Here is a 24,206-nt window from a genome sequence, read left to right on the forward strand (position 1 = left end):
AGCTTTGTCCTAAATTGAACCTTCGCGTCTCCTCGAAGCTCAATTTGAGGGAGGGTAATAATGGTAATAATAATAAAATTAGGGAAATAATTGACTAAGGATTTTGGATGAGATTGGACTTGATGCTTTCCAATATATTGTACATACTATTTCCAACTTTATGTATTTTCTTTCCTCTCTTATGTATAGCTATCTATGTCAATTACATATTGATGTAAACTGTTAACAATATAAATATACAAGGGAGGTTACTGGTTTTCCTCACAAACCTTATTCATATTCTTTTAATCATGAGTCTAAAGCAAGCTTGACATAATTCAATGGCCTACATGTCACTTGTCACTCATTACCACACTCTTCTCTCTCTCTCTCTCTGTCTCTCTGTATGTTTGTCTGTTTGTCTCTCTCTCTCGAAAAAGCAAGGTTAATATATGATTATGTTGTCTTGAATCAGAAATTGTTCAAGTAAATTAGAAGGCGATGCATCTACGGAGAATCTATGCTAGCATTGCAAGCTTTTCTCTTCTCAGTCGGGGTAATCTCAGATCCTTCTTTTCACTCTTTTCAATTCAACTAAACTAAAAAAGATTAATTTTCTAAATATCTCTCTTGAAACTCAAATAAGTTTGTGGATATGGGGAAATTAAATTAAAAGATAAACCCTTACTTCTGGAGAAACCTTAATATATTTGTTATTGAGCAAGTTTGGAGACCCATGGGTATTTTTCTACTCTCTCTCTCTCTCTCTGGAATGCAATGAGTTGGTTTTGTAGTTAGACCCACTAAGAAGAACTCAAAGCAGATATACTATAATTATCTCTCTCAAGAACTCAAATTCGGGAACAAGTAAAAGTTAGGGTTTGGGTGATTCTACTTTTTTTATTGTAGAAGTAAGAAGAGGTTTGTGATTAAAAGACAATATTTCAGGTAGAAAATAGAAATACATTCAGAGTTAGTGGTTAATAAATATTAAGGTTGATGATCATTATAGAGTTTCTTTACGTAAAAATTGTAATTGGTGATGATGATGAACTTTATTGAGCAGATGCAACCATGGAAATATTACTTAGAAAGAATCCATCTTCTTTCAGGGTTTTGTTTTGATCTAATGGATGTGCCAAATCTATTTGTTATGCTTCAGGTTTGTATCAATTACTTTATGATTTGAAATACACAAGGATATTGAACCTATCAACTTTTTTGTTTGTGTTTATGATTTATAATTTGATGTATGTGAATTATTTTTTCATAGTAAAGTAAAGAGTTAAACAAAAACTAGAAACATTTTCTTCCCCTCACGAACCGAACGGTGAAAAATATGAAAATGATTCTCAGAGAAAAAGTTTCCCTAAGTACAATTTTCTTTAATATTTTTCCTTTCCTCACATTGCTATCAAACACAACCTAAGTATCCTTGAAGGAGGTTACTTCTAATATCAAATATATGCGAAATCCCAAAACATAAATTCTAATATCTTAAGACCACGAAATAGTAGTTTCATTCCACAACGGTGGATCCCAACCACCTAAAAAAACAACGCCTATCAACAGTCCGTCAAAGCAGCCTATAAAAGGTAATTAAATCGCCTTGAACAAGGTACAAACTCAACAATATAACAACTCCAATAACTCGGGTTCATTCAATATTAAATTATTTAATTGTAAGAGAAATCCGACTGTCTTGAGCATCGGAGAAGTTTCCGAGTTCCTTGCAAGTTTCACCGTGAGATGGGGAGAAGCAAATCAAGATTCAACATAGTAGACTCAACCCCTTGGTTGATTCATGAAACACAAATTTTGACATAATCAATCGAACAAGAGAATGAAAGTTTGTACTTTGCTTTATAAATTTTGATAGACGGTGGTGGGCAAACCCCAGACTTCACTCTTAAACGAGGATGAATGAAGCAAATTTATTATTTTAGTTCTTCCATCCTTATTTTGTTATAATAAAACTAATCTCTCTAGACTAGAGATGATAACAGGAGTCCTCTTTTTTCCTATTATCAAGAAGAGGTGAGTAAAAGCAGCCAAGCCAGGCTCTGTCTTGAGATCCTATTGGCAGAGTACTATACAGGTGTAGATGATGGCCACAAGATTTGGTTCATCCAGTAGGGCAAGATCGGATAATAAGACAAGAGAAAAGTGAAGAAGGGATGCAGACAAACACAAAACATATGGACCGTCAATTTTGAAGACCTACTTATGCGAACGAACTACGAAGTTTTCTATGACCAACATAGTGTGACATCCATTACGGTGACGATGGCTTCCGAAGTCGTAGTGAGAGTTTCAAATAAAGATTCAAAATCAAAGAAGGGTTACACAGAGGATGGAAAGGAAGACTCAAGAGAACGAACTTTATGAGTAGGAGGTGTTACGGCAGAACTAAGCCAGACACCTCTAGTAACATCGTAGCCAAGATGTTTAACTCGTAAGTTAGCTGGTTGATAAAACCTTCTCGATGAACAAGTATATGGAGATCGACCACGAGGGACAGATGATGAGCATCTTAACAAAGATAAAAGAGGAATCCTTCGTTAATAAGACATAAACTGGAGGATAGAAGATTTGAACATCAAGAAGGAAAGTGTTATGCCAATTGGGATTTAATGTAGGGGTGGGAAAACGGTCCGGGAAACCGAGACCCGGCCCGGTCCGCCCGGACCGTTCCCAATAGCTCGGGCTTATAGGGCCGGGACTCGGACAGGGGTTTAAATCCGAGTCCCTGCCCGATAAACCCGCCTGATACCCGAGCCTGATGACCGCCCGATTTCAAAACTCGCGAGATCTTAAGATCCAACGGTCAAGGCCGGTGTCGCGTCTCTTGAAGACGTACCTCAGCCGTTGGATCATAAGGGGCAGATAACTAAACCCTAACATACCCCTTCATCCTTATAAAAACCGTAATCTCACATTCCTACTCCCACTTTACACCTTGTCGCCTTCATCTCTAGTTTCTCTCCCATTCTCATCAAATCTCAGAAAACACTTCATTAAACCCTAAACATCATTAGCCCCATTACACCTTTTCATCATCAACTAATAGAAACTAAAGTTCGAAGCATCCTGATCTCGCATCTTCGGTCTCCCTCAACTTCATGTTCTCTAAAAATGGTTAGTATAATACTTAAGAAACCCTTTAGGTTGTATAACCCTGTGACATCTTTTCTTTGGTGATTCGATATTGTTTGCATATAAAGTTAATGTTCTGTTGGTTGTACGCTGATGATCTACGGATCAGAGGAAGCTGTTGAAGCCTTCGAACGTCAACTTCGTTCTTAGTCGTTTTATGTTCTAATTTTTTTTACATATTATGAAGTTGTGAACTCTCCGAAACATATTTACTCTATTGACTCAAATCTGTTTCAGAGAGGCAATAGACTTGTATAACATGTAATTTTTTTGGGATGATGAAGTTGTAATGATATTGATGGAATGTTGTATGTAGTTAAGTTTCAGAATGTAGTAAAAATATGATGTAATTTCGTAATGATATTGATAGATTTTGTTTGAACAAAAGATCTATATAGATTTGTTTCAGGTAAGTGAAAAAATGTGATGTAATTTTCTTCTAATGATGTTGATGGGTTGGAGTTTATAGTTCTGTTTCAGTAAGGTGAAAAAAATGATCTCTTATGGTTGATGAAGACATGGATCTGTTTTGGCTTGATGAGGACATGAATTATTTTAGCTTAATGAGCAAATATATTACTCGTTTGGTTGATGAAGACGATCTTTTTTTGTTAATTTTTTTGAAGAAACCAAATAATCGTAAATGAATATAAATTTATCATTACTTTATTATCATTTTGATTAATTTTTAAAACCCGAGCCCGTCCGGCCCGAGTCCGAAGGGGCCCGCTCGGGCAGGCGGGCTAGGACGGGCTACGGGCTCTAGATTGGATGAATTTGTCCGGCCTGATCCGCCCGACAACTAGTTGCGGGCTATGTATTGCAGTGCCCGATCCACCGGAGCCCGACTCTATTACGTCCAAGCCCGACCGAACCCGCCCGATTCCCACCCCTAGTTTAATGTGATCAATACAAGCAATCCAAGAAAAAACAAACAGGAAAAAACAGGCAGGCGGGCTCGGACGGGCTACGGGCTCTAGATTGGATGAATTTGTCCGTCTTGATCCGCCCGACAACTAGTTGCGGGCTATGTATTGCAGTGCCCGATCCACCGGAGCCCGACTCTATTACGTCCAAGCCCGACCGAACCCGCCCGATTCCCACCCCTAGTTTAATGTGATCAATACAAGCAATCCAAGAAAAAACAAACAGGAAATAAAGAACAATCACGAACAGAACACAGAGATTTACGTGGTTCGGTTGGTGAGACCTACTCCACGGCGACAACGGCGTGATGATTTCCAATATGATAAACAAACAAGTTACATAAGAGATTATATGAGATTGTGTTGCCGATATCTCCTTAAGGTTTTAGTTTATATAGCCACTAAAACCCTAATCCCGCCGCCTCACCGACTCTCTCTTTCTAAATTCGATTTACACATGGATACGCTAACACTAATAACCGACATAAGCCTAGCTTCTCATTCCAGCTCTGTCGCGGAGATCAGCTCTGCCTCAGATCTCTGCTTTGCATACCATCCCTGTCTCAGTAATCAGCTCCCCTGACGGGTCCAAAATTCGCCGCCGAAGTTGTAAGCGGGTTAGCGGGTCGTAAACCGGATTCCATATCAACCCATATTCGAGTCACTTCCAACAGAAAGTCTAAGAAGCAGGGAACAATGAAGAAAAATAAAATGATGATTCCAATGGAGGTTTCAGGAGCGTGAAAAGGTTTTGAGGTTTAAGGAAGGCTATTCATATGAGATTAGAGATCAGATAAAATGATGAAAGTAGATCGCCTCTGTCAAGCAAAGCATCTGAGTTCCTGGTGCAGTGCAAAACTTCAACTAATAACGATAACATCAAAGGGTAGTTTGGGCTACCGAGCAGATTTTGGAAGAATATGCAGTTGTGTATGTGCCTTGGTGGTTGTGGGTCGACGGAAACAAAGTAAGAAAGCGTGTTGAGGAAACCGATCGTGAATGATCTTCCCCACAACTGACCTTTGAACACCAGAGAATCTCGAGTACGACAGTGCCTTAAGATCTGCCAAAGGTATGACTTACCACTTATGTTTTTGAATAATTCAGTATTAATATTATGAACCCTGCCTATGATTAACCATTGCAGGTTAGACGAGTTTTTGTTTTCATCTACTCCTTAGAATATTTTCACTTTGCTAAGAAGTAGGTGGGACTCGCGTGAGCCAATAATTGGTCAAGTCAAGATGTCAACAAATAAGCTCTCATATGCCAGAGAAAATGGTAGTTATGTGGAAGGCTTGATAATGTTGAAGATCCGTTTTCCAAATTGGAATTGTTACTGACATATATACGATCACGTGTAGTGATTCTTGCCATGTAAGGTCATGTTACGTGGCTATCTATTGACGGTTGTCTATGATTGCCTCACAAACCTATAAGTATCACACAAGTTTGCCCTAAAAACGAATTAGAATTCATTCTTCACAATTATAGTTGATAGATACACGCACACTTGACTGACTTGAGCGTCGGAGTCTCCTTGTACATATCATTCTTATCTCAAGTCTCCATTATAGCTCATTGAAGGTATAAATTTAAGGTGACAAGGAGTTATTTTCTTGTGATATATGGGAAACCAGTTTTCCACATCATCGGTTAATGGTGTTGATGTCGAAAAATGGCTTCGTGTGTATCAGTCAGGGAATCGAGACTTGATGCATGACATCGTCTGTTATGATAGATATCCCGTCAAGATGATTGACGTTCCTTCCTCTGATTCCTGCTCCTTGCTCCTTAGAAACCCGGGGGAAAAGGTGCAAAGGGTTCGGAAATCGCTCCAGTGCTCAAGACAGTCAGATTGCTCTTTGCAGTTAAAAGATTGACTATTGGCTGATCCTTGAAGAACCATTGAGTTTATTGAACTTACTCAGCTTACCTTGAAGAAGGTGATGTGATGCCCTTTTATAGGTTGTTTAGGGCCGAATGTGATAGACGTGTAGATGAGGCAGTTATGATCCACCGTTTGGGAAGTATCCTACTATTCGTAGTTAGGGTTTCCGTTTTGGTTTATCTCTTATCTGGGATAATTAGAAGTTCCTATGTTCAAGGATACTTCGTAAATATCCTGCCGAGTTGATAGATCTTCTAGGAGATGTTTCCTCCTTTAAGGCTCTTGAAGCCCAAGGTATCTCGAACATGTAGGATATTTACCCGACTGAGATCTTTAGGATTCGGGATTTAGTCGGTAAGCGTGTGGCGCGCTTCTGCCTTCCCAGTTCAGGGCGTAAGGTATTGGCCTTGCTTACGTGGACCCCTCTCCCCTTACTCTTCTTGAGAATCCCAGGGCGTAAGACTTGGTTGTATTTTGGGAGATTTGTTGTTTGGACCCCCTTTCATGTAATTGACTTGCTGTTAGGACTCCCTTTTTCCAGAGTTTCACTTTAGACTCCTTTTTGACGGAATCACCCCGGAATATTCCATCTTAAAAGTTATACTTAAAAAAATTTCCACTTTACCCTTAAATAACCAATATTGCAGTTTGGACCCCAAGCTTCATCTTCCCCATTTCTAAAAGTTCTCTGAATGATGATAACATTTTTCTAAATAAGTTTATCCACATAAAAGAAAATCATCCATGGAAAATTCCTACTAGTTCTTTGAATTGAATGATGATCAAGCATCATCCACTTCTCTCTAATAGATGACAAGATGATGATAATACGGGAACACTAGAATCACTTAAAATCAGATCCAGAAGGACTCCTGGGACTAAGATGATTAAATTCGATAAATCCGTTTGATTCGCCTCACCAAGACTCTTTACTCTCTTCAACTTTTGTTCTTATCATCGCTGCAACTACATCCACTTTCCGTCATTGAGCAACACTTCCTTTTCAATGTCGAATTTCATTGATTTTTAATGGTGTTACTATTCTACTAGAGAGAAGATGAGCCATTGTCGCCCATTTATTACCAAACTTAGCATGATCTCTCATGATCGTTTCATCTTCTTCCACCGTGAAAACTCGATGTTCTACCTGAGGAGAAAACTGATTGCACCACCTTTAATTGGCATGACTTGTCGAATCTTCTCGGTATTGTTTTTCTAATCCATGATCAGTTTCATGTTTCTCTATTAATCTCTGTAGTGAATTATCTTCTTCTGGACTCCATGGTCCTTTGATGCTATTTTGATCTTTTCTAGATAGAGATGAAGGTAAAGCCATTTTAGAGACAAAAAGTAACCTAAACCTCGCTAATGTCCAGAACTCTAAACCTAAATTTCTAAAATAGCAAACTTGAAGATGAAGAGGTTGAAGGATGGATGAATTGCCTCTTCCATTTTTCTTATATGAAGAGTTGATCCTTTCTAGATAGAGATGAAGGTTGAAGAATGGCAGATGAATTGAAGAAAATGATGAATGAAATAGACAGAGATGATAATAGATTCATAGATCTGAAAGAATTTGTTGATTTTCATCAAAACAATAATTCTGGAAGTAAAGAAGATGGAATTAAAAAATTAAACGTAGCATTTGAGATGTAAGATAAAGATGAGAATGGATTGATATGTCCAAGTGAGTTACATATGGTTTTGATGAGTTTGGGTGAGAATAGTTCAATTTATGATTGTGTTAATATGATTACTTTTGTTGATTCTGGTGGTGGTGGGTATGTTAATTTTGAAGAGTTTAAGAAGATGACGGGTAATGGTAGTATAGCAGTAGTAAATAGGAGTAATAGATCAATCTGATTGTTTGAAACATTCAATAGGAGTAATGATTCAAATTGCCTTTAGCTTGTTGAAGTTTACAACGGAGTTTGTTGATAACACCATGATGAAGAAGAAGAAGGGTAAAATAGTCCAAAGTATTCTAGATATGTTATATTTAACATTTTTTCAAAAGAGGGAGTCCCTAGTGCAACTCTGGGAAAGGGAGTCCAAACAACAAGTTAATTATACGAAAGGGGGTCCAAACAGCGAAACCCCCTTGTGTTTTAGGCGAAGCAAAGCTGGAGCGCCTTAACTGATCTTTGACGACCTCCCAGTTCTGGTCGTAAGTGGCGGATCTTTGCGGGCCCAGCGGTCCTGATGCCTTGAGACGGGTTGACCCGTTGGAGTTCTGGTCTATTTTTGACTTATTGACGTCAGTCAACGGTTGAACATTTTGTGGATCATCAAATGATTCTTATAATTATCAGAGAGAAGCAATGAAAATCAAAGTTTGATTATGAAAGTTTTAACTTTTTCAAATTTAATCTCTTCTCCAACATTTTTATTATAATTCATTGGAAAATTATTTTAACTTAATAAAATTCTCATTTACATTTAATATGGGATATTTTTTATTTAGTCCCTTAGTTTATGACTAGTCTTCTGTTTTGCTCATTGTCTTTGTGAAATTTCCAGATAATCCCATTTTTGGATATTTCGTCAAAATATATTTAGGTTAAAATTTTATTCCTATAATACCATTAACTTATATATATATATTCTTAATATTCATTCTCTCCACCTTTATCTTCTTCATCTTCTTCATCATCTTCAATGTACTTCCTGATGTAGGTTCAAATTTTTCACTCCTTTCTCAATTTTTTTAGTTCTTGTCTATCCTGTCTCTAATGTCTCTTTCATCTCTAAATTTTTTGTCTTAAACTTTAATTTTTTTTTTTAATCAGATAAAAAACTTTCTTCAACTTCATCTTCTCTCTTATCTTCACTTTCAACGTCATGTGGAATCTTCTTTCATCTTTATCTACTCCTCTAAATATTTTTGTTTGTTAACAACAAAAAAGAAACAAGATGGAGATGAAATTGCTGTTTAGTTTTCCCTTCAATGAGAAATAGGTTGTCTTTCTTGTGCAAAGACCAACTCTTCACTCTCCACATTCCCGTTTTCTTCAATGTCTTTTGGTGGAAATCTTCTTATTCTTTTCCATAAGAATATCACATTTTTAATTATTTTATTTAAGACTTTAAGTCTTCCATTACTAGTGGTGTAAAAACGGATAGCAAATTTTATTTTCTTCTTGAAACATGTCTGCTTTTACAATCAATTTCTTATAGAATATGGATTCACAATTATATTCCACCAAATGTTCTTCGAAAAAGTTTCAGTTTATCGTGGAACATTCTGAGGATTAATGTTTTATGACTCTTGTTGGCTTGTGGGAGGATGCACATTAGATGTTCGATGAAATGTTTAACTAAAAATTTACATTTTTATGAACTTCGGTAAACATAGGTGTGCTGAGTTGGGTAGATATGAAGATTCAATGTCACTTTCTTTTCAAATGGAAGAAGAATACACTTTTGAAGAACATTTGGTGGAAGAAAACTCTCAGAGCAAAGTTCAGTGAAGACGGTGAAGCAAAAGCCATATTATTCGAAGTTAAATGGGCAACTGACTACAACTATTCACATATAATCATAGAGAGCGACAATGAAAGCTTGATCCAACATTTACATAATCCTAAAAGTGTGATTAAATGGAAAATAGCATCACATATCAATCAAGTAATAGATCTTTTTCCATATTTTAGAAGCATCAAGTTTTTATTCATTGGTAGAGCGCATAACAATCCAGCTGATAAGCTAGCAAAGTGGGCCAGGAAAAAGGAAAGAAATATATTCTAGGAATACATTCCAAATTTTAATTCTAATATGTACTGTAATCACACTCTTTGATTTTTTAGTAACATATTTCGTCTTCAAAAAAAAAATTGAGGAAGAACTCGTTGAACGTCTTAAATTCACATTTCTTCAGGTGTAAAAGCTTGTAATTGGCTTGGTTCCATTAGAGAAACCCTTTCATAGGGACCGTTCATTATGATATTGCTTCTGAAAACTTGACTTAAACGCACTAGTTGATTTAAAACAAACAAGTTAGTACTTGCTTCCTTAAAATCAGAAGGATAATACTCCAAACACCATTAGAGCCCTGATTTCTTGAGTTGAAACTAAGGAAAAGACTTTGAGAACCCTTTGCTAGGAAATACCTTTGCTATTACTTGATTAAAAAAAATATGTAGAGTGACTTACAAACTCGAGAGCTTCCCTCCTTATAGCATTCCAAATACAACCCTTCCACTTCTCTGGACAACAACTAGACAACTTTCAACATTACCTAGATACTTTATTAATATTTAGAATTTAATATTCTTTGACTAATTAGACTACTAACTAGACTGTTCCAGACCTTAGAGAATTTCTACCATATTCTAGAATCATATGCATCAATCCATTCTTCCTGAAGAAAACTCGTCTTCTAGTTTGTTTGTTGTTGCTCCGTCTCCATGATAAGCATATAAATCAGAAACATTAAAAGTAGAATGAGTTCCTATGTGTTGGGGTATATCAACCTCATAAGCATTTTCCAATCTTCTTTATGACTTTGTATGATTAGATTTTCTTCTTGCTCAGTTGAGAGTATGTTCCAACAGGAAACCTCTTTTTACGTAGATAAACCATCACCATATCGCCTGCTTGGAAACTTCAAGCACGTTTCTTTTTATCTGTAAGTTCCTTATATCTAACATTAAACTCTTCAATCTTCAACCATATTTGGTTATGAAGTTCCTTGATCGTTTCAGCCATATCTTTTCCTTTTCCATTTGCTTTGTTGGTGTTCTTTATTGGTGTTAAATTGAGAAAGTGATGCGATTGTTTCTCGTAAACAACCTCAAAAGGACTCTTTCACGTGCTTCAACTCTGAGAATAATTGTGAGCGAATTCTGCTTGAGCGATGACTGCCTCCCATGTAATAGATTGCCTAAGCTTCTATTAACCACCTCGGTCTGTCCGTCAGTTTGTGGATGATGAGAACTACTATACTGTAGTTTAGTTCCAAGTTTCTTCCACAAAATGGGACAAAAACTTCGAGTCATGATTTGACGTGATTGTCTTTGGTATGCCATGTAAACGAACTAAGTCACGAAAGAATAAGTTCGCAACATGTGAGGCATCCGTAGTCTTCTTGCAACAAATAAAATAAGCCATTTTGGAAAAATGATCTGCGACTAAAAGATGGAATCCATTCCCCTTTGATTCCTAGGCAGCCCGACAACAAAGTGCATGCTAACATCCTCCTATGGGGACGTGGGAACGGGAATAGGAGTGTAAAACCCAGTATTTTGCACCCGTCCCTTAGATTCTTGACATATTCTGCCTTTCTCGACAAACCTGTATGTGTCACACCTCATTTTTTGGGCAAATTTTTTTGTTCAATCATAGCATAGGTCTTATCACGACCAAAGTGTCCTTCCAAACCACTATTATGTATATCAGCGGTGATTCTTTCACGTAATGAACAATCAGCAGTGCACAATTGATTACCTCTAAAGAGGAATTCATTATGCAAGACGAAACTACCTTCCTGGCCCGTTTTGGAATCGTTCCAATTGAACTGAAGTATGGATCAGCATCGTATAACTCCTTGAAAGAATCAAATCCTTCAACAGTTGTAGTCATCTTGTCAAAAGCATTTTTTCTCCTGTTGAGTGCATCTCCCACTTCATTGGATATTCCAGATTTATGCTTTATGGAAAATGTGAATTTTTGAAGAAATGAAACCCAACGTGCGTGTCTTTTCTCTAATTTCTTTTGGTTGTTAGTATGTTTTAGTGCTACATGGTCAGACAAAAAAATGAACTCCCTTTGTATCAAGTAGTGCTGTCATTGCCTTAATGTTTGAAGAATGACATAAAATTCTTGATCGTAGGTACTATATAATTGCCTTGGGTCATTTAACTTGATGATTGAACGATGCCTTAATGTTTGGACAATGTCATTAGTTTGCCTTCTTGTCTTAAGACTGCACCAATCCCAACTCCGGATGCATCACAATCTACTTCAAACCTTGTTAAAGTTGGGCAATGCTAGAATAGGTGTTGAACAGAACTTTTATTTTATATCTTGAAAGTTTTTTTTTTCAGTATCTGGAGTCCATTCGAACTTCCCTTTCTTCATACAATCAGTTAATGGAGCAACTATGGTGCTGAAATTTGGATAAAGCGTTGGTAAAATGTTGTTAATCCATGAGAGTTGTCTACTTCTCCTATTGTAGTTGGTGCTGGCCAGTTCTTGATTGCTTCAACTTTACTCTCATCCATCTTAATTCCACTTGCAGTTAGCACATAACCCAAAAACAACAAAGAGTTAGTGAGAAAATCACACTTCTTCAATTTAATATAGATCTTTTCTTGCTGTAAGAGAACAAGTACTTCTCTTAGATGTAGTAAATGTGCTTCTCTGGATGGGCTATAGATTAAGATGTCATCAAAATATACGACCACAAACTTCCCAATAAATGGTTTTAGAATCTGATTCATCAAACTCAAAAATGTGCTTGACGCATTTGATAAACCAAAGGGCATCACCATCTATTCATATAACCCTTCTTTTAATTTGTTTTAATGTTTGTCTTCCACTCGTCACCTTCCCGAATTCTTATTTGGTGATAACCACTTTTGAGATCAACCTTGAAAAATACTTTTGCCCCAACACAACATATCTAACATGTCGTCTAATCAGGGTATTGGAAAATGATATTTGAGTGTTGTCTTGTTGATTGCTCTACCATCAACACACATCCTCCACGGTCTGTCTTTTTTTGGTGTTAACAATACTGGACTAGCACAAAGGCTCATTGATTCCCTAACAAATCCCTTCTGAAGCAGCTCCCAAACCTGTCTTTGTAGTTCCCCATGTTCCTTAGGAGTCATTCGATAATGTGGCAGACTCGGTAGACTAGCTATTGGCACCAAATCTATATGATGTTGGATACTCCTTTGAGGTGGTAATCTAGAAGGTATATCATGAGGAAATACCTCTATAAATTCATCTCATAACATTTTTATTTCAGCTGAATGAGTTTGGTGTAGCTTCTTTGTTTGTTTAACAATAAGAACATATGCCACTGAGTTTGCCTCAAGCTCTTTAATAAACTGTTGGGTTGTCAACGAGGCATGCTCCCCTTCCATTTTGAGTTTAGGAAAGTCTTCCTCTATCATTGGGGCAAGAACTACTTTAACGCCATTCTTGTAAAAAGCGTAAATGTTCTTGTCTCCAAGATGGACAATCTTGTTGTCATATGGCGATGGTCTCCCTATCAATATATGACAAGCTTCTATATCCACCACATCACATAAAACTTTATCCGAATAATTTTTACCAATTGAGAAAGGAACAAGGCATTGATGGGTTACCTTTACTTCATCCCCTTTTTTGAACCAAACTACTTTGTATGGTTTTGGATGTGGTTGCATAGCAAAGTTCAGTTTTGTTACCATTTCTTTAGAAACAAAATTCTCATAGCTACCGCTGTTAATGATAACATTGCAAACTCGTCCATGTGACGAGCACCTTGTTTCTAAAGATGTTATCACATTGTGGTTTAGCTTCAATAGCTTTAGGTGTTAGGATGACCCATATAACAACTAAAGTTGGTAGATCTTTTTGATCATATAAAACTTCATCTTCAGTAAACTCTAACAAATTTTCCTTATTAGTGCTGCCACCATCTTCATAAGCAGCTCCAAAGTCCTCAACTTCTTTATTCACTAGTAAATTTGCATTCTTCTCTCGACATTCAGCAGACTGATGCCCCTCTTTTACACACTTGGTGCAGAAACAACAGTTGGGTTAGTGGATTTCTTAGTCGTTTTTTTTCGAGAATTCTCTGCAGTTGGTCTTGATTCATGCATACCACCTTCTTTCATCACTTTGTTTGTCATCTTCTTTCTCACTTCTTCTGCCTGAGCATCAGTCGCATCTAACTCCTGCAACAATGAGAGAAAATCAAATAAGAGTAATACACTAAATGAGCATTCAGAAGATCTAACTTTTCTTTACAAAAATCATACGTCAAGTTGCATATCTAGGATTTCGAGATCTTTCCTCCACAACAAATTTGGTGTTCAACGTCTTAGTTCATCCACTCTACCATCAAGCTTTTGCTTTTCTGAACAACGCTCTTAAACCTTCTTAGTTGTCTAGGATGTCGAGAGCTGAACTATTATTTGAATTTCATAAAAAAGGTTACTCCGGCGACAACCACTTCGGCATCGTTAAACTTTTTAGGGACTGGAGTGAAACCTTTTTTTATGAAATTCAAATAATAGCTCAGCTCTTGTCTTGGTGTTCACTTTTATCTCTCCTTTCACAACTTCAAGGATAAACCTAACTTTGTTGTCCAGTTTCAACAACTCCAATTCAAGATTACGGAATTGTAATTTATACAAAAACAACGCCAAACTTAAATGACGAATGAACATAATTTGTTGGTAAAAGTAAAGCTTTTAAACATCTAAGAAAAAGAGCAAAAACAACATATTTTTCTCTTCTCATAAAAAGCGGAGCCTTACATGGAAGAAATCCTCAAAAACTAAATCAACCAATATATTCTTGACAGGAAAATGCCTGATCGATCAAAAAATGGGGGGTAAATAAGGTTCATCCCCAACCCAAATCGAAATTGAGGGAGAAGTCCAAAATGTCGGAATCAGCTGACAATTCCCTTTATTTGGGTTTATTCCTTCCGTTGCCCTTGGCCGGTACATTAGCTGACTTCTCCCTCACCTCCCTTAATTATATGACTGATTGAAGCTTAGCATTAAATGAGGGTCTAATCTTGAGGAGGAAATCTTCCAAAATCGATTTTCCTTCCCAAATCTTGCCGCCCAATTCTTTCCTGATTAATAGCTTTCTTTCTCTCTCTCTACAACCCCAATTTTACTCTTAATCCTCTGTTATCTCTCAAGAAATATGTGTGGTGCCATTTTTACTCAAATTTTCGGCTAAAATTTTTGGTTGAAAATTTCCTTCCCGCTCTTTTTGTTTTGAACTTTTTCTTCCTCTATTTATAGATCAAAGGATCATCAGCTTCTCAATAAGGTTTGCTTTTTTTTTCTTTTTTTTTTCAGATCAGTGATTTTAATGTTTCTAAAACTCATCTTCTTGCCTTGAATGCTATCATTTAATGTTTCTTCTGCCACGAATGATCGCTGAACATAAAAGGATATTAGTGAAAATATCAACATAGATAGTGTTGATAAGGCAGAGGTTAAGTCAGAAAACAAAATAAGTGGCATGTCCAAAATAATATGGTTTAGGCAGACTATAAAGTCGGATGCTAGCGAACAAGTGCGTCATAAAAAAATTGTATGTTTTGATGAAAATTTATCGGTCACATATTTATCTTGTACTTCACATAATGTACAAGGCATAACGCCATATTTTCCCGACGCATAATACATTTTCAAATGTACAATATAGTTCGAAATGTCATTTACATAATATGATGTTTTGCACTTGAAGTAACTAATTTGCGTCTGACATATTTCATGTGCGCCTGACGTAACCCATGTACACCTGAGATAAACTCACGTCCAATTGATGTAGTTTACCTTTCTACCCCCTAAGATGTTACATTATCACATCTGAACCAAACTTCAACTATTCGGAGGCTGACAAATTAGTCCAAAAACTAACGTCTTAAACTGATGTATTTTCACTTCAACTTTTATCATATAAGGAGCTATTTTTTAAACAAATGTCTATTTTGGGAGTATAAAGTCTAGACTTTTGAAGTAACTTGACAACCAAGTGAGTAACCCCTTTGTTTGCTAAGATATTTATTATATATCCACTCTTAAAATGTGTTTATTTCCTTTATAAGCTCCGGGGTGCACAAAATCGCACCCCGAGAAAGTCAAAAGTAGGGAACTAGATGTACAGTAACAAGAGCCGTTTTTTTGCACTAGATTTTCAGAATCAGCTCAGCAAATTTCATTTTCACTACTCTCTCTTTTTATTAGGTTAAACAAAAGAAGAAGATTACCATCATCTTCCTCAAATATAATTGTAATAATCTCTCTTTCTCTTCTTCACCAGTCGTCAAAGATCTCATCTTCACTTATAGAAAGGTAAAGTGAAACCTAAATTTCTTTTTTACTTCACTATTATATTATTATATTATATTTTTTCTAGGGTCTTTAGATCATGCTCTTCACGTCTTCATCTACCAATGGAAAAATATTAACACAAACTTATTACTAATTCCTTCTGGGTTTTTTGATTTAAAAGGTTTTAAATTGATTAAAAAATATTCTTTTTTTTGTTTGTTCTTTGTACCCTAGTCTCTGTCATCTTTCTTTCTCTCTGTAATTCTCTCTCTTTCTCTCTGTACAGGCTTTTAGAATCTCAAAGATCAAGATCTGAAGTTCTTCTTCTTCAATTTATGGAATTCTTGATTTGGTAGTGGAATTTCAAAGTTTTTTGGGTTTGGGTGCAGTTAAGTTGACTAAAAGGTGGTTTAGTTTAGTTGGAAATTCTTAACCAGGTGGTGATTGAATTGATGTTAAAAATATGATTATTTGTTGTTTTGATTGGTGGGGTTTCTTCTAGTTCTTAAGCTCTTTGATTTATATCTATTTATTTGGACCTGATGGTATTATGGATTTCAAGAAGGAAAAGCTAGTCAGGTAAGCTGAAGTTCTTTCTTTGTTTATGTTTTTTTAGGGATTGAAATCTTTTGCAGTTTTCTTTAATCTCTACTTAAATTCTAGGGTTTATCCTGATGGAAAACAACATCTTGAAGTGCCATGGGAAAAATCGGGTTCTTGTCATTTAGAAACACCATCTCAATTATTTATCTCACCTCCAATATTGAAAACTGATGGTGGAGGTGGTGGGGGTAGGAAAAAGTTATCTGGAACTTCGAGATTTGGGAAACCTAAAGTCTTTACTGAGGAATATGAGTCATGGAGGCAGAGAATTCTCGATCCAGGAAGTGAGGTCGTATTACAATGGAATCGGATTTTCCTTTTCTCTTGCTTAGTGGCTCTTTTTGTTGACCCATTGTATTTCTATTTGCCTTCTGTTCGGACCGTGGACGAGTCTTCGCCGTGTATGAAGACAGACTTGAATCTGAGAATAGTAGTTACCATCTTTCGAACTGCTGCGGATTTGTTCTACTTGTTGCACTTGGTCATAAAGTTCAGGACAGCTTATGCTGCACCAAGTGGACGAGTTTTTGGGAGGGGTGAACTTGTCATGGATCCTAAGTTGATAGCCAGGAGGTATCTGAGAACAGATTTCTGTATAGATCTTCTAGCAACACTACCTCTGCCTCAGGTATGTACTCTTATTTGTTTAAAAAATGTTTATTTATGTTATAGTACCTTAAATAAAAATTTCTCTATTAAATGTAATTTACTGAACACTGAATCAAACCATATCGATAAATTACATAGTTTAAATAGGAAGGGGAAGTACTAAAAGTTCCTCGGGTGCAACAGTGCTCAAATTTGCCTGGCCACATAAATGCAATACAATGAAACAAAACTACTTTCTGCAGAGAAAATGGGGGATGTCAATGTGAAACTTATGTGGTATGAGAATGTGAACACATACTCCATTTCTAGAGGTTCACCTTCAATCAGTAAATCTCAATATATACCCTTTTCGTCAAAGTACTTAGTTTTTTTTTGAATAGTTTGAATTAATATTAAGGAGAAAAAAGGAATACAAGAAGAGGACAGGAACAGAAGAAAAACAAAAACAAGAGAAAAATTACATCAAAACATCCTCCCACTTAGAGATGAAGTTGAAACAAGACTTATCCCTAGCCCAAGCTAACTGCCTACTCCAATGGAAAAGGATCACTAGGATATCCTCCACCTCTAAGCTAGAACCACCATGAGAGTATTTAAAGTACTTAGTTTGTTCCCTTAGGTAGGAAGATAGCTTACCACATTTACATTAAAAATGTTGTTCCCTCTCCAGCTTAAATTGTGTATATTTTGTCGAAAACTAGGAAGTTGCATTCCAAGATCATGTCTTCCCAAACCCCAAACACGTCATAGAAGGAAGCGTCAAACTTTTCCGTTGGAGAAGGATGGCTCCTGTGTGCAGTAATTATCACCAACTTTGGCTTTGCTGTCACGATTCATGAGATCCAATCACTTATTTCTGTTTGGTGGTATTGTTCTTAGGGTTATCCATAGATTCTATGGTTAAAAACAGAAATATGGGTATAGAGTGAGTAAACTACTTCTCTAAGTTATTATGAGTGTATAACTGAATAGTGGTTTATCTAGCGTAAAAAAGTTCCAAAGCCTAATAACTAAGAAAACAATCTACTTGTGCATACTGATACACACTCAGGTGTTGCTTTTTCATTAGATGATCAATGAGATACACTTGGTGTCATCCTGAATACCCATTAAGAGCCCTACTGTAAGCAATTTTCTGAAGCCTTTGTACATACTTCATCTCCTAGATGCAACCTTAATAAGTTATAACCAGGAGGAAATTGATTTGTTGAAGGGTATGATATGCCCGGAAAAATGCTATTAGGCAAAAAGAGGAACTGGTTTTCTCTCAGCCCTTACAATAGTCTAGCTAGCAATGCAATTGGTTTGAAGGTAGCAAGAGGAACGCAAATTCTCTCTCTCTCTCTCTCTCTCTCTCTCTCTATATATATATATATATATATATATATATATAAAGAGTTCCTAAACCTAAAGTAGTGATATATGCTAACTTTGCTGAGGAACTAGTGAGCAGAAGGTCTATATGCACTTACTATGTATCTGATCATATCAGAGCTTGACAACAAATACTTAGTACTGCAATCACTGGAGGAACCATACGTAAACTTGGGGATGCCTAAAATCAGTTCGCTTGTTTTTTACGACTTACCATATTTTGATTTGGAATTGGATCATTGTAGAACTTCCAGATTTTAGGGAGGGGGAGGGGAAGCTTAACCTGAACGAATCAGAATTCTCTATCTCTGTCCTAGTTGATCCGGATTCTGCCTTTGAACTTCTAAACTATTAAGTGTTCCTAATAACTGAATGCTGTTGTCTTTAAACACTGAAAATTTGAGGGGGAGGGGCGGCTTAACCTGAACAAATCAGAATTCTCTATCTCTGTCCTAGATCATCCGGATTCTGCCTTTGAACTTCTGAACTATTAACTGTTCCTAATAACTGAATACTGTTGTCTTTAAACACTGAAATTTTGAAATGGTTATGGTCCATAAGTTCCATTTTCTTCTTATGAATTCCTTCACTGACAAGAACTCTAGCTCTGGCTTTGCCTGAACTTTTCTGGTTTGATCAAACATTATCCACTTCTCTAGCTGTTGGAATCTTTAGTATACAAGAATATGTGGTGGTCAATTTCTTGAAGCATGGAACATCACTACTTTTCTGGTACTATTACCATTATCGATTTTGGGGTGTGAGATTCAACGAATCGAGATTCAGAAGCTATAGTTTCAATTCACCTCTACCATCAAAATTTCAGTTAGAGCATATATATGCACGACTTAGTAAGCTAGCATTTCTTCCTGTTGCTTCTACTCCACAAACAAATGCGAAGAGCTAACTATGAATTGGACATTATTTAATATCACACTATGGGACAATGGTGCAGCCCAAGCAACCTGGCTCAGACTATGGAACAATGGAATAAATTATATGCCAACAAAGGAAAGATAGATCTTTGGAGCCTCATCCCTTTTGCGATCGTCTAGGCGATCTGGAAAGATAGGAATGACAAGACCTTCAAAGAATCAAATGTGGAAAGTAGTTTGGAGGTGGAGCATATTTTAGTTATCCTATTCCATAGGAGTAGGCAATTAGCTTGGGCTAAGGATAAGTCTTGTTACTTCATCTCTAAGTGGGAGGACATCATGATGTAACTTTTCCCGTTTTGTTTGTTGTTTTTGTTTTGGTCTCCCTTCTCTTGTATATTCTTTTTCTCCTCTAATATTAATTGAATCTTCAAAAAAAGTTAATATAAGATTGCATGTTGGGAGCCTTATCCTGTTAATTGGGTATCTCTATGTTATTTTTTGTGTATTATCATTACAAGTAAGTACAAGGACAAAGGCAGATGATAACTAGTTTATTATATTTGATTCTCCTAGTTTTCGTAGTTTTCATTAGTAAAGATGTAAGTCTAAGCTAACTTTCAGATCCCTGTGGCAGATTGTTATCTGGTTTATTATACCAGCGATTAAAAACTCCTATGCCGCCCATAACAACAATGCCCTTGCACTAATTGTACTCCTACAATATGTTCCGAGGTTATATCTTATTTTCCCTTTAAGTTCCCAAATTATCAAAGCTACTGGAGTTGTCACAAAGACTGCCTGGGCTGGAGCTGCATATAATCTTCTGCTGTACATGTTAGCAAGTCATGTAAGGAATTTCAATTTCTCGTAATTTTATATATATATTGCTCTATACATGAAGTTAGTTGACCAGATTTTGATGATAGAAGTTTTATTATTTCTGGATGATCTTTTACAATTATCTTTTATAGTTACGATTCTATTTGTAGGTTTTGGGGGCATCATGGTATTTATTGTCGATCGAACGACTTACAACTTGCTGGAAAACAGAATGCAGCGGGGAGAAGAACCCAAGAAAGTGTAGGACTTATTTGGATTGTGACACTCTAATGGATGATGATCGTAGAACATGGGTAAATAACACCGTTGTATTCAGTCACTGTGATGCTAGTAGTAAAAATGGTTTCAACTTTGGCATATTTCAAAATGCTGTGACTAATAACGTTGTCTCCTCGAGATTCTTCGAGAAATACTTCTATTGTCTATGGTGGGGCTTACAGAACTTGAGGTATGGTTCTTGAATTTCTATATGAGCGCACTTGTTTCCTGCGGAACACAATCTGATATTTTAAAATTATAGTCATTAATTAATTTTCTTCTGGTTTAAAGAATTTATGTACTATCTATTGTTTTGAGTTCTTAGTTTTTTTGTGGTCTGTCAGCTATACTGGCTCTAATTAGGGGTCTCAAACTCTGCTAGTTCTCTGTGCCATCAGTGTTTTCAAGAAACCACTTATGCTGTGATGACATTGTTTATTGGATTTTAAATCAAGATCGTCAATTGTCCTCGCACAATGGTGGTTCCTTCAAAATTTTGGAGATGCAATTGCCATTTTTATTTTATAACATTTTGTGTTGCATGTCTGTGCCACATATTCAGCATCTAATGCATATTCTTGGTGAAGGTTTTTCATCCAATTACTCTCTTATATCAGATATTGACCCTCCTCGGTAATGTTCTTTCAGAGAAGTACTTGAAATGATGGTACTAACCCTTGCTTAGGTTCGCTCATCATGAGAGTCCAGCAAGTCAGTTTAATGTTCCCTAATTCGAAATAAGACTGTATTTACTTATAATAGGTTTTTAAATGTCATATGCCATGACTCAAGTACTCTCTCTTATTTATTTATTTATTTTATTTATTTTGCCATTTTGTGAATCGTTTTCACTCCTGTGAGTGACCCATGTTTTTGCTTGAAGACCTCTTATGTCGCTCGATTACAATTTATTATGAATATAGAAGTTTACTTTTAAGCAGAAATTGTGATACACTTGCTGTTGGTTATTTCTTCAGTTCATATGGGCAGAATCTTGCAACAAGCACATATGTTTGGGAAACCATATTCGCGATATTCATTGCCATATTTGGCTTGGTCTTATTTGCTCATCTTATCGGAAACATGCAGGTAAAGGAATTTTCCCGTGGGTTGCTCCCTTTAAGAAGCATGTTCTTATAATTTCTAGATTCCCATTTATGATGTGGAGTCGAGTTAAAATTAAAGTATTCACTTCACTCTTTCTTTCGTATTTGAAAAATCCTTGTTAGTATTACTTCGTGTTTTTGACCTATCAAAATAAATGCACCAGTTTATTGATCTTGGTGAATTTGTTTTGTGTAGACCTACTTGCAATCTATAACTGTGAGGCTTGAGGAGTGGAGGCTCAAACGAAGAGACACTGAAGAGTGGATGAGGCATCGTCAACTCCCACAAGATTTACGGGAACGTGTTCGACGGTTTGTTCAATACAAGTGGCTTGCTACACGAGGAGTAGATGAAGAAGCTATTTTGCAGGCCTTGCCTACCGATCTTCGTCGTGATATTCAACGTCACCTCTGTTTAGACCTCGTTCGGCGAGTATGACTTTTCTCTACTCTTTCATCTGGTCTATTGTGATATGACTATCTTATTCAGATGGGTCATTTTCAACATCTTGTCAGTAATTTCTTCTTTGTGCTATATCATCCTCACTAAAATCAGGCCATTCTTATATTCTTTAACCCTAGAAGTTGGTTAAAACGTAAAGTTGCTCGGCTGGCGTTATCTTTAAAACTTTAACAGTTAACCAAGGTTAATGGGTTTGAAAGTTTCCAGATGATCTTATATTTTTTAAGATAATCTACATGGTGAGAAAATAATCTTAAGAAAAATTGAGCTAGATCATCTCCATGAGGACTCTGGAGGGCAGTATGGATACTTGTTAACTTTTCTGCGGATAACTATGAAAACCCAGAGAGACATTACTCAGAATCCTTGCAAGGATGTAAGAAAACGTATTTCCCCTACTCGTACAAACCATTGGTTGTTGTCCTTGGGTTGTTTTGTCAACCCTTAGAGATCTCCATGCAAAAACCAATCGTTAAAATACCCAACCATCTAGGCCTTAGAGTTTATGAAAAGTGTTCACCAGTTCGGTTGAGACTTGAGACTCAGTCTCCATATGAACGATAGAGATGGTCCAAGGGCCACCAAACATATAGGTAGGTTTCTTAAACCTATGTTAGATATGGGTCTATAATCAAACTCTTCAGAGAGTTATAGTGTAAGTTGGCAATAGTGAGAGGTGATAATTTTGAATATTCAGATCCATGTTATGCGTTAGCGTGCTTTTTTAAGTGCATTCACAGTGACCGATGTGAAGCTGGTTCACACGTGTACATATCCTGTTCTCTTAATATATACTCGTTATGCATCTGCAGGTCCCTTTTTTCTCACAGATGGATGATCAACTTCTTGATGCAATATGTGAACGTTTAGTTTCTTCTTTATGCACAGAAGGCACCTACATAGTTCGTGAAGGTGACCCAGTTACAGAGATGCTCTTTGTTATTAGAGGAAGACTAGAAAGCTCCACTACAAATGGTGGGAGGACTGGTTTCTTCAATTCAATTACTTTAAGACCCGGAGATTTTTGCGGGGAGGAGTTACTTGCTTGGGCATTGCTTCCAAAATCTACCGTAAATCTACCTTCTTCGACAAGAACCGTTAGATCCTTAAATGAAGTAGAAGCTTTTGCTTTACGAGCTGAAGATCTCAAGTTTGTAGCCAATCAATTTAGACGTCTTCACAGTAAAAAATTGCAGCATACTTTTCGATTCTATTCTCACCATTGGAGGACATGGGCTACTTGCTTCATACAAGCAGCTTGGCGTCGGTATAAGAGGAGAAGATTAGCGAAGGAACTCAGCTTGCGGGAATCTTCCTCCTTCGGTTCATATGGAGGAATGTCCGATGAGAGAGAAGAAGAGGATGAAGACTACAGTTCACTTCCTCCCACTGGCAATTCTTCTTCTCAGGTAAAACAAAATTTGGGTGTTACGATTTTGGCTTCAAGATTTGCAGCAAATACAAGAAGAGGAGCTCAAAGAAACAAGAGTGTTGAATCTCCCAAGTTGCGGAAGCCAGAAGAACCGGATTTCTCTGTTGAGTCGTATGATGATTAAGTCTCCCACACTCTCTTAATGGTATATATTAGCCACCACGAAAGTAAGAACTCATTTCAAAACTTGAATAGATAGATAAAGAGGAATTGAAACCCTTCGTATTGGAAAGTAGAATTTTGTGATTATGATAATATCGATTAGATTTTATTTATTGTGTTTGAAGTAATGACATAGATAATGTCTGGTATCGATCATTGTTCAGGTGAGCTACTGGCTCAATCCTTGTGTGTGTATGGAATCTCTGTAATTGTTTCTTCTTCTTTACATGATATAATAGGAAAAGATTCAGGTACTGTGTTTCAAGGTTCTCATTCCCCCTCCCAGTATAATATCAGCTAAAATTATTACTGATAGTTGCACTTTGAAATACGTTATCTATTCTTTTATACAATAAGCTTTGAACTTTGATCTTCTCCCTAAAGAAACATTGGTGGTTATCCGTTCCAGACATTTTATGAATGTTGTTTGCATTGAGAAGAAAGAATTTCGATGAAATCAATTAAAATTCCTTGTATCAGTGGGTGAACTACATCAACATTTCTACATGTAAATGT

The 24,206-nt window shown here is 36.6% G+C and overlaps 1 protein-coding gene across 2 annotated transcripts; it reads left to right on the top strand.

Moving 5' to 3' along the window:
- Positions 1-15,619: 15,619 nt before the first annotated feature.
- LOC147531506 (putative cyclic nucleotide-gated ion channel 14) lies at positions 15,620-23,955 on the top strand. Of its 2 annotated transcripts, none has more exons than XM_086650700.1 (8): positions 15,620-15,986; positions 16,252-16,544; positions 16,629-17,196; positions 20,064-20,276; positions 20,419-20,717; positions 21,505-21,616; positions 21,830-22,066; positions 22,909-23,955. In XM_086650700.1, exons 2-8 carry the CDS (start codon positions 16,516-16,518, stop codon positions 23,650-23,652), a joined length of 2,202 nt encoding a protein of 733 aa, XP_086506826.1. In that variant the 5' UTR covers positions 15,620-15,986; positions 16,252-16,515; the 3' UTR covers positions 23,653-23,955. The 2 variants fall into 2 exon arrangements, with proteins under 2 accessions (XP_086506826.1, XP_086506827.1); XM_086650701.1 differs by lacking the exon at positions 15,620-15,986 and adding an exon at positions 15,989-16,146.
- The last annotated feature ends 251 nt before the right edge of the window (positions 23,956-24,206 follow it).

The sequence above is a fragment of the Eschscholzia californica genome, unplaced genomic scaffold (genome assembly GCF_041429995.1).
Source record: "Eschscholzia californica isolate CP2 unplaced genomic scaffold, dmEscCali1.0.p SCAF_6, whole genome shotgun sequence".
Taxonomy (NCBI): Eukaryota; Viridiplantae; Streptophyta; class Magnoliopsida; order Ranunculales; family Papaveraceae; genus Eschscholzia; species Eschscholzia californica.

Excerpts from the sequence above, each read along its gene's own strand:
- LOC147531506 (XM_086650700.1), top strand. The coding sequence starts at position 16,516 with ATGGATTTCAAGAAGGAAAAGCTAGTCAG. Across the intron at positions 17,197-20,063 it reads CAACACTACCTCTGCCTCAG|ATTGTTATCTGGTTTATTAT; the intron begins GTATGTACTCTT and ends TCCCTGTGGCAG. Across the intron at positions 22,067-22,908 it reads GTTTAGACCTCGTTCGGCGA|GTCCCTTTTTTCTCACAGAT; the intron begins GTATGACTTTTC and ends ATGCATCTGCAG.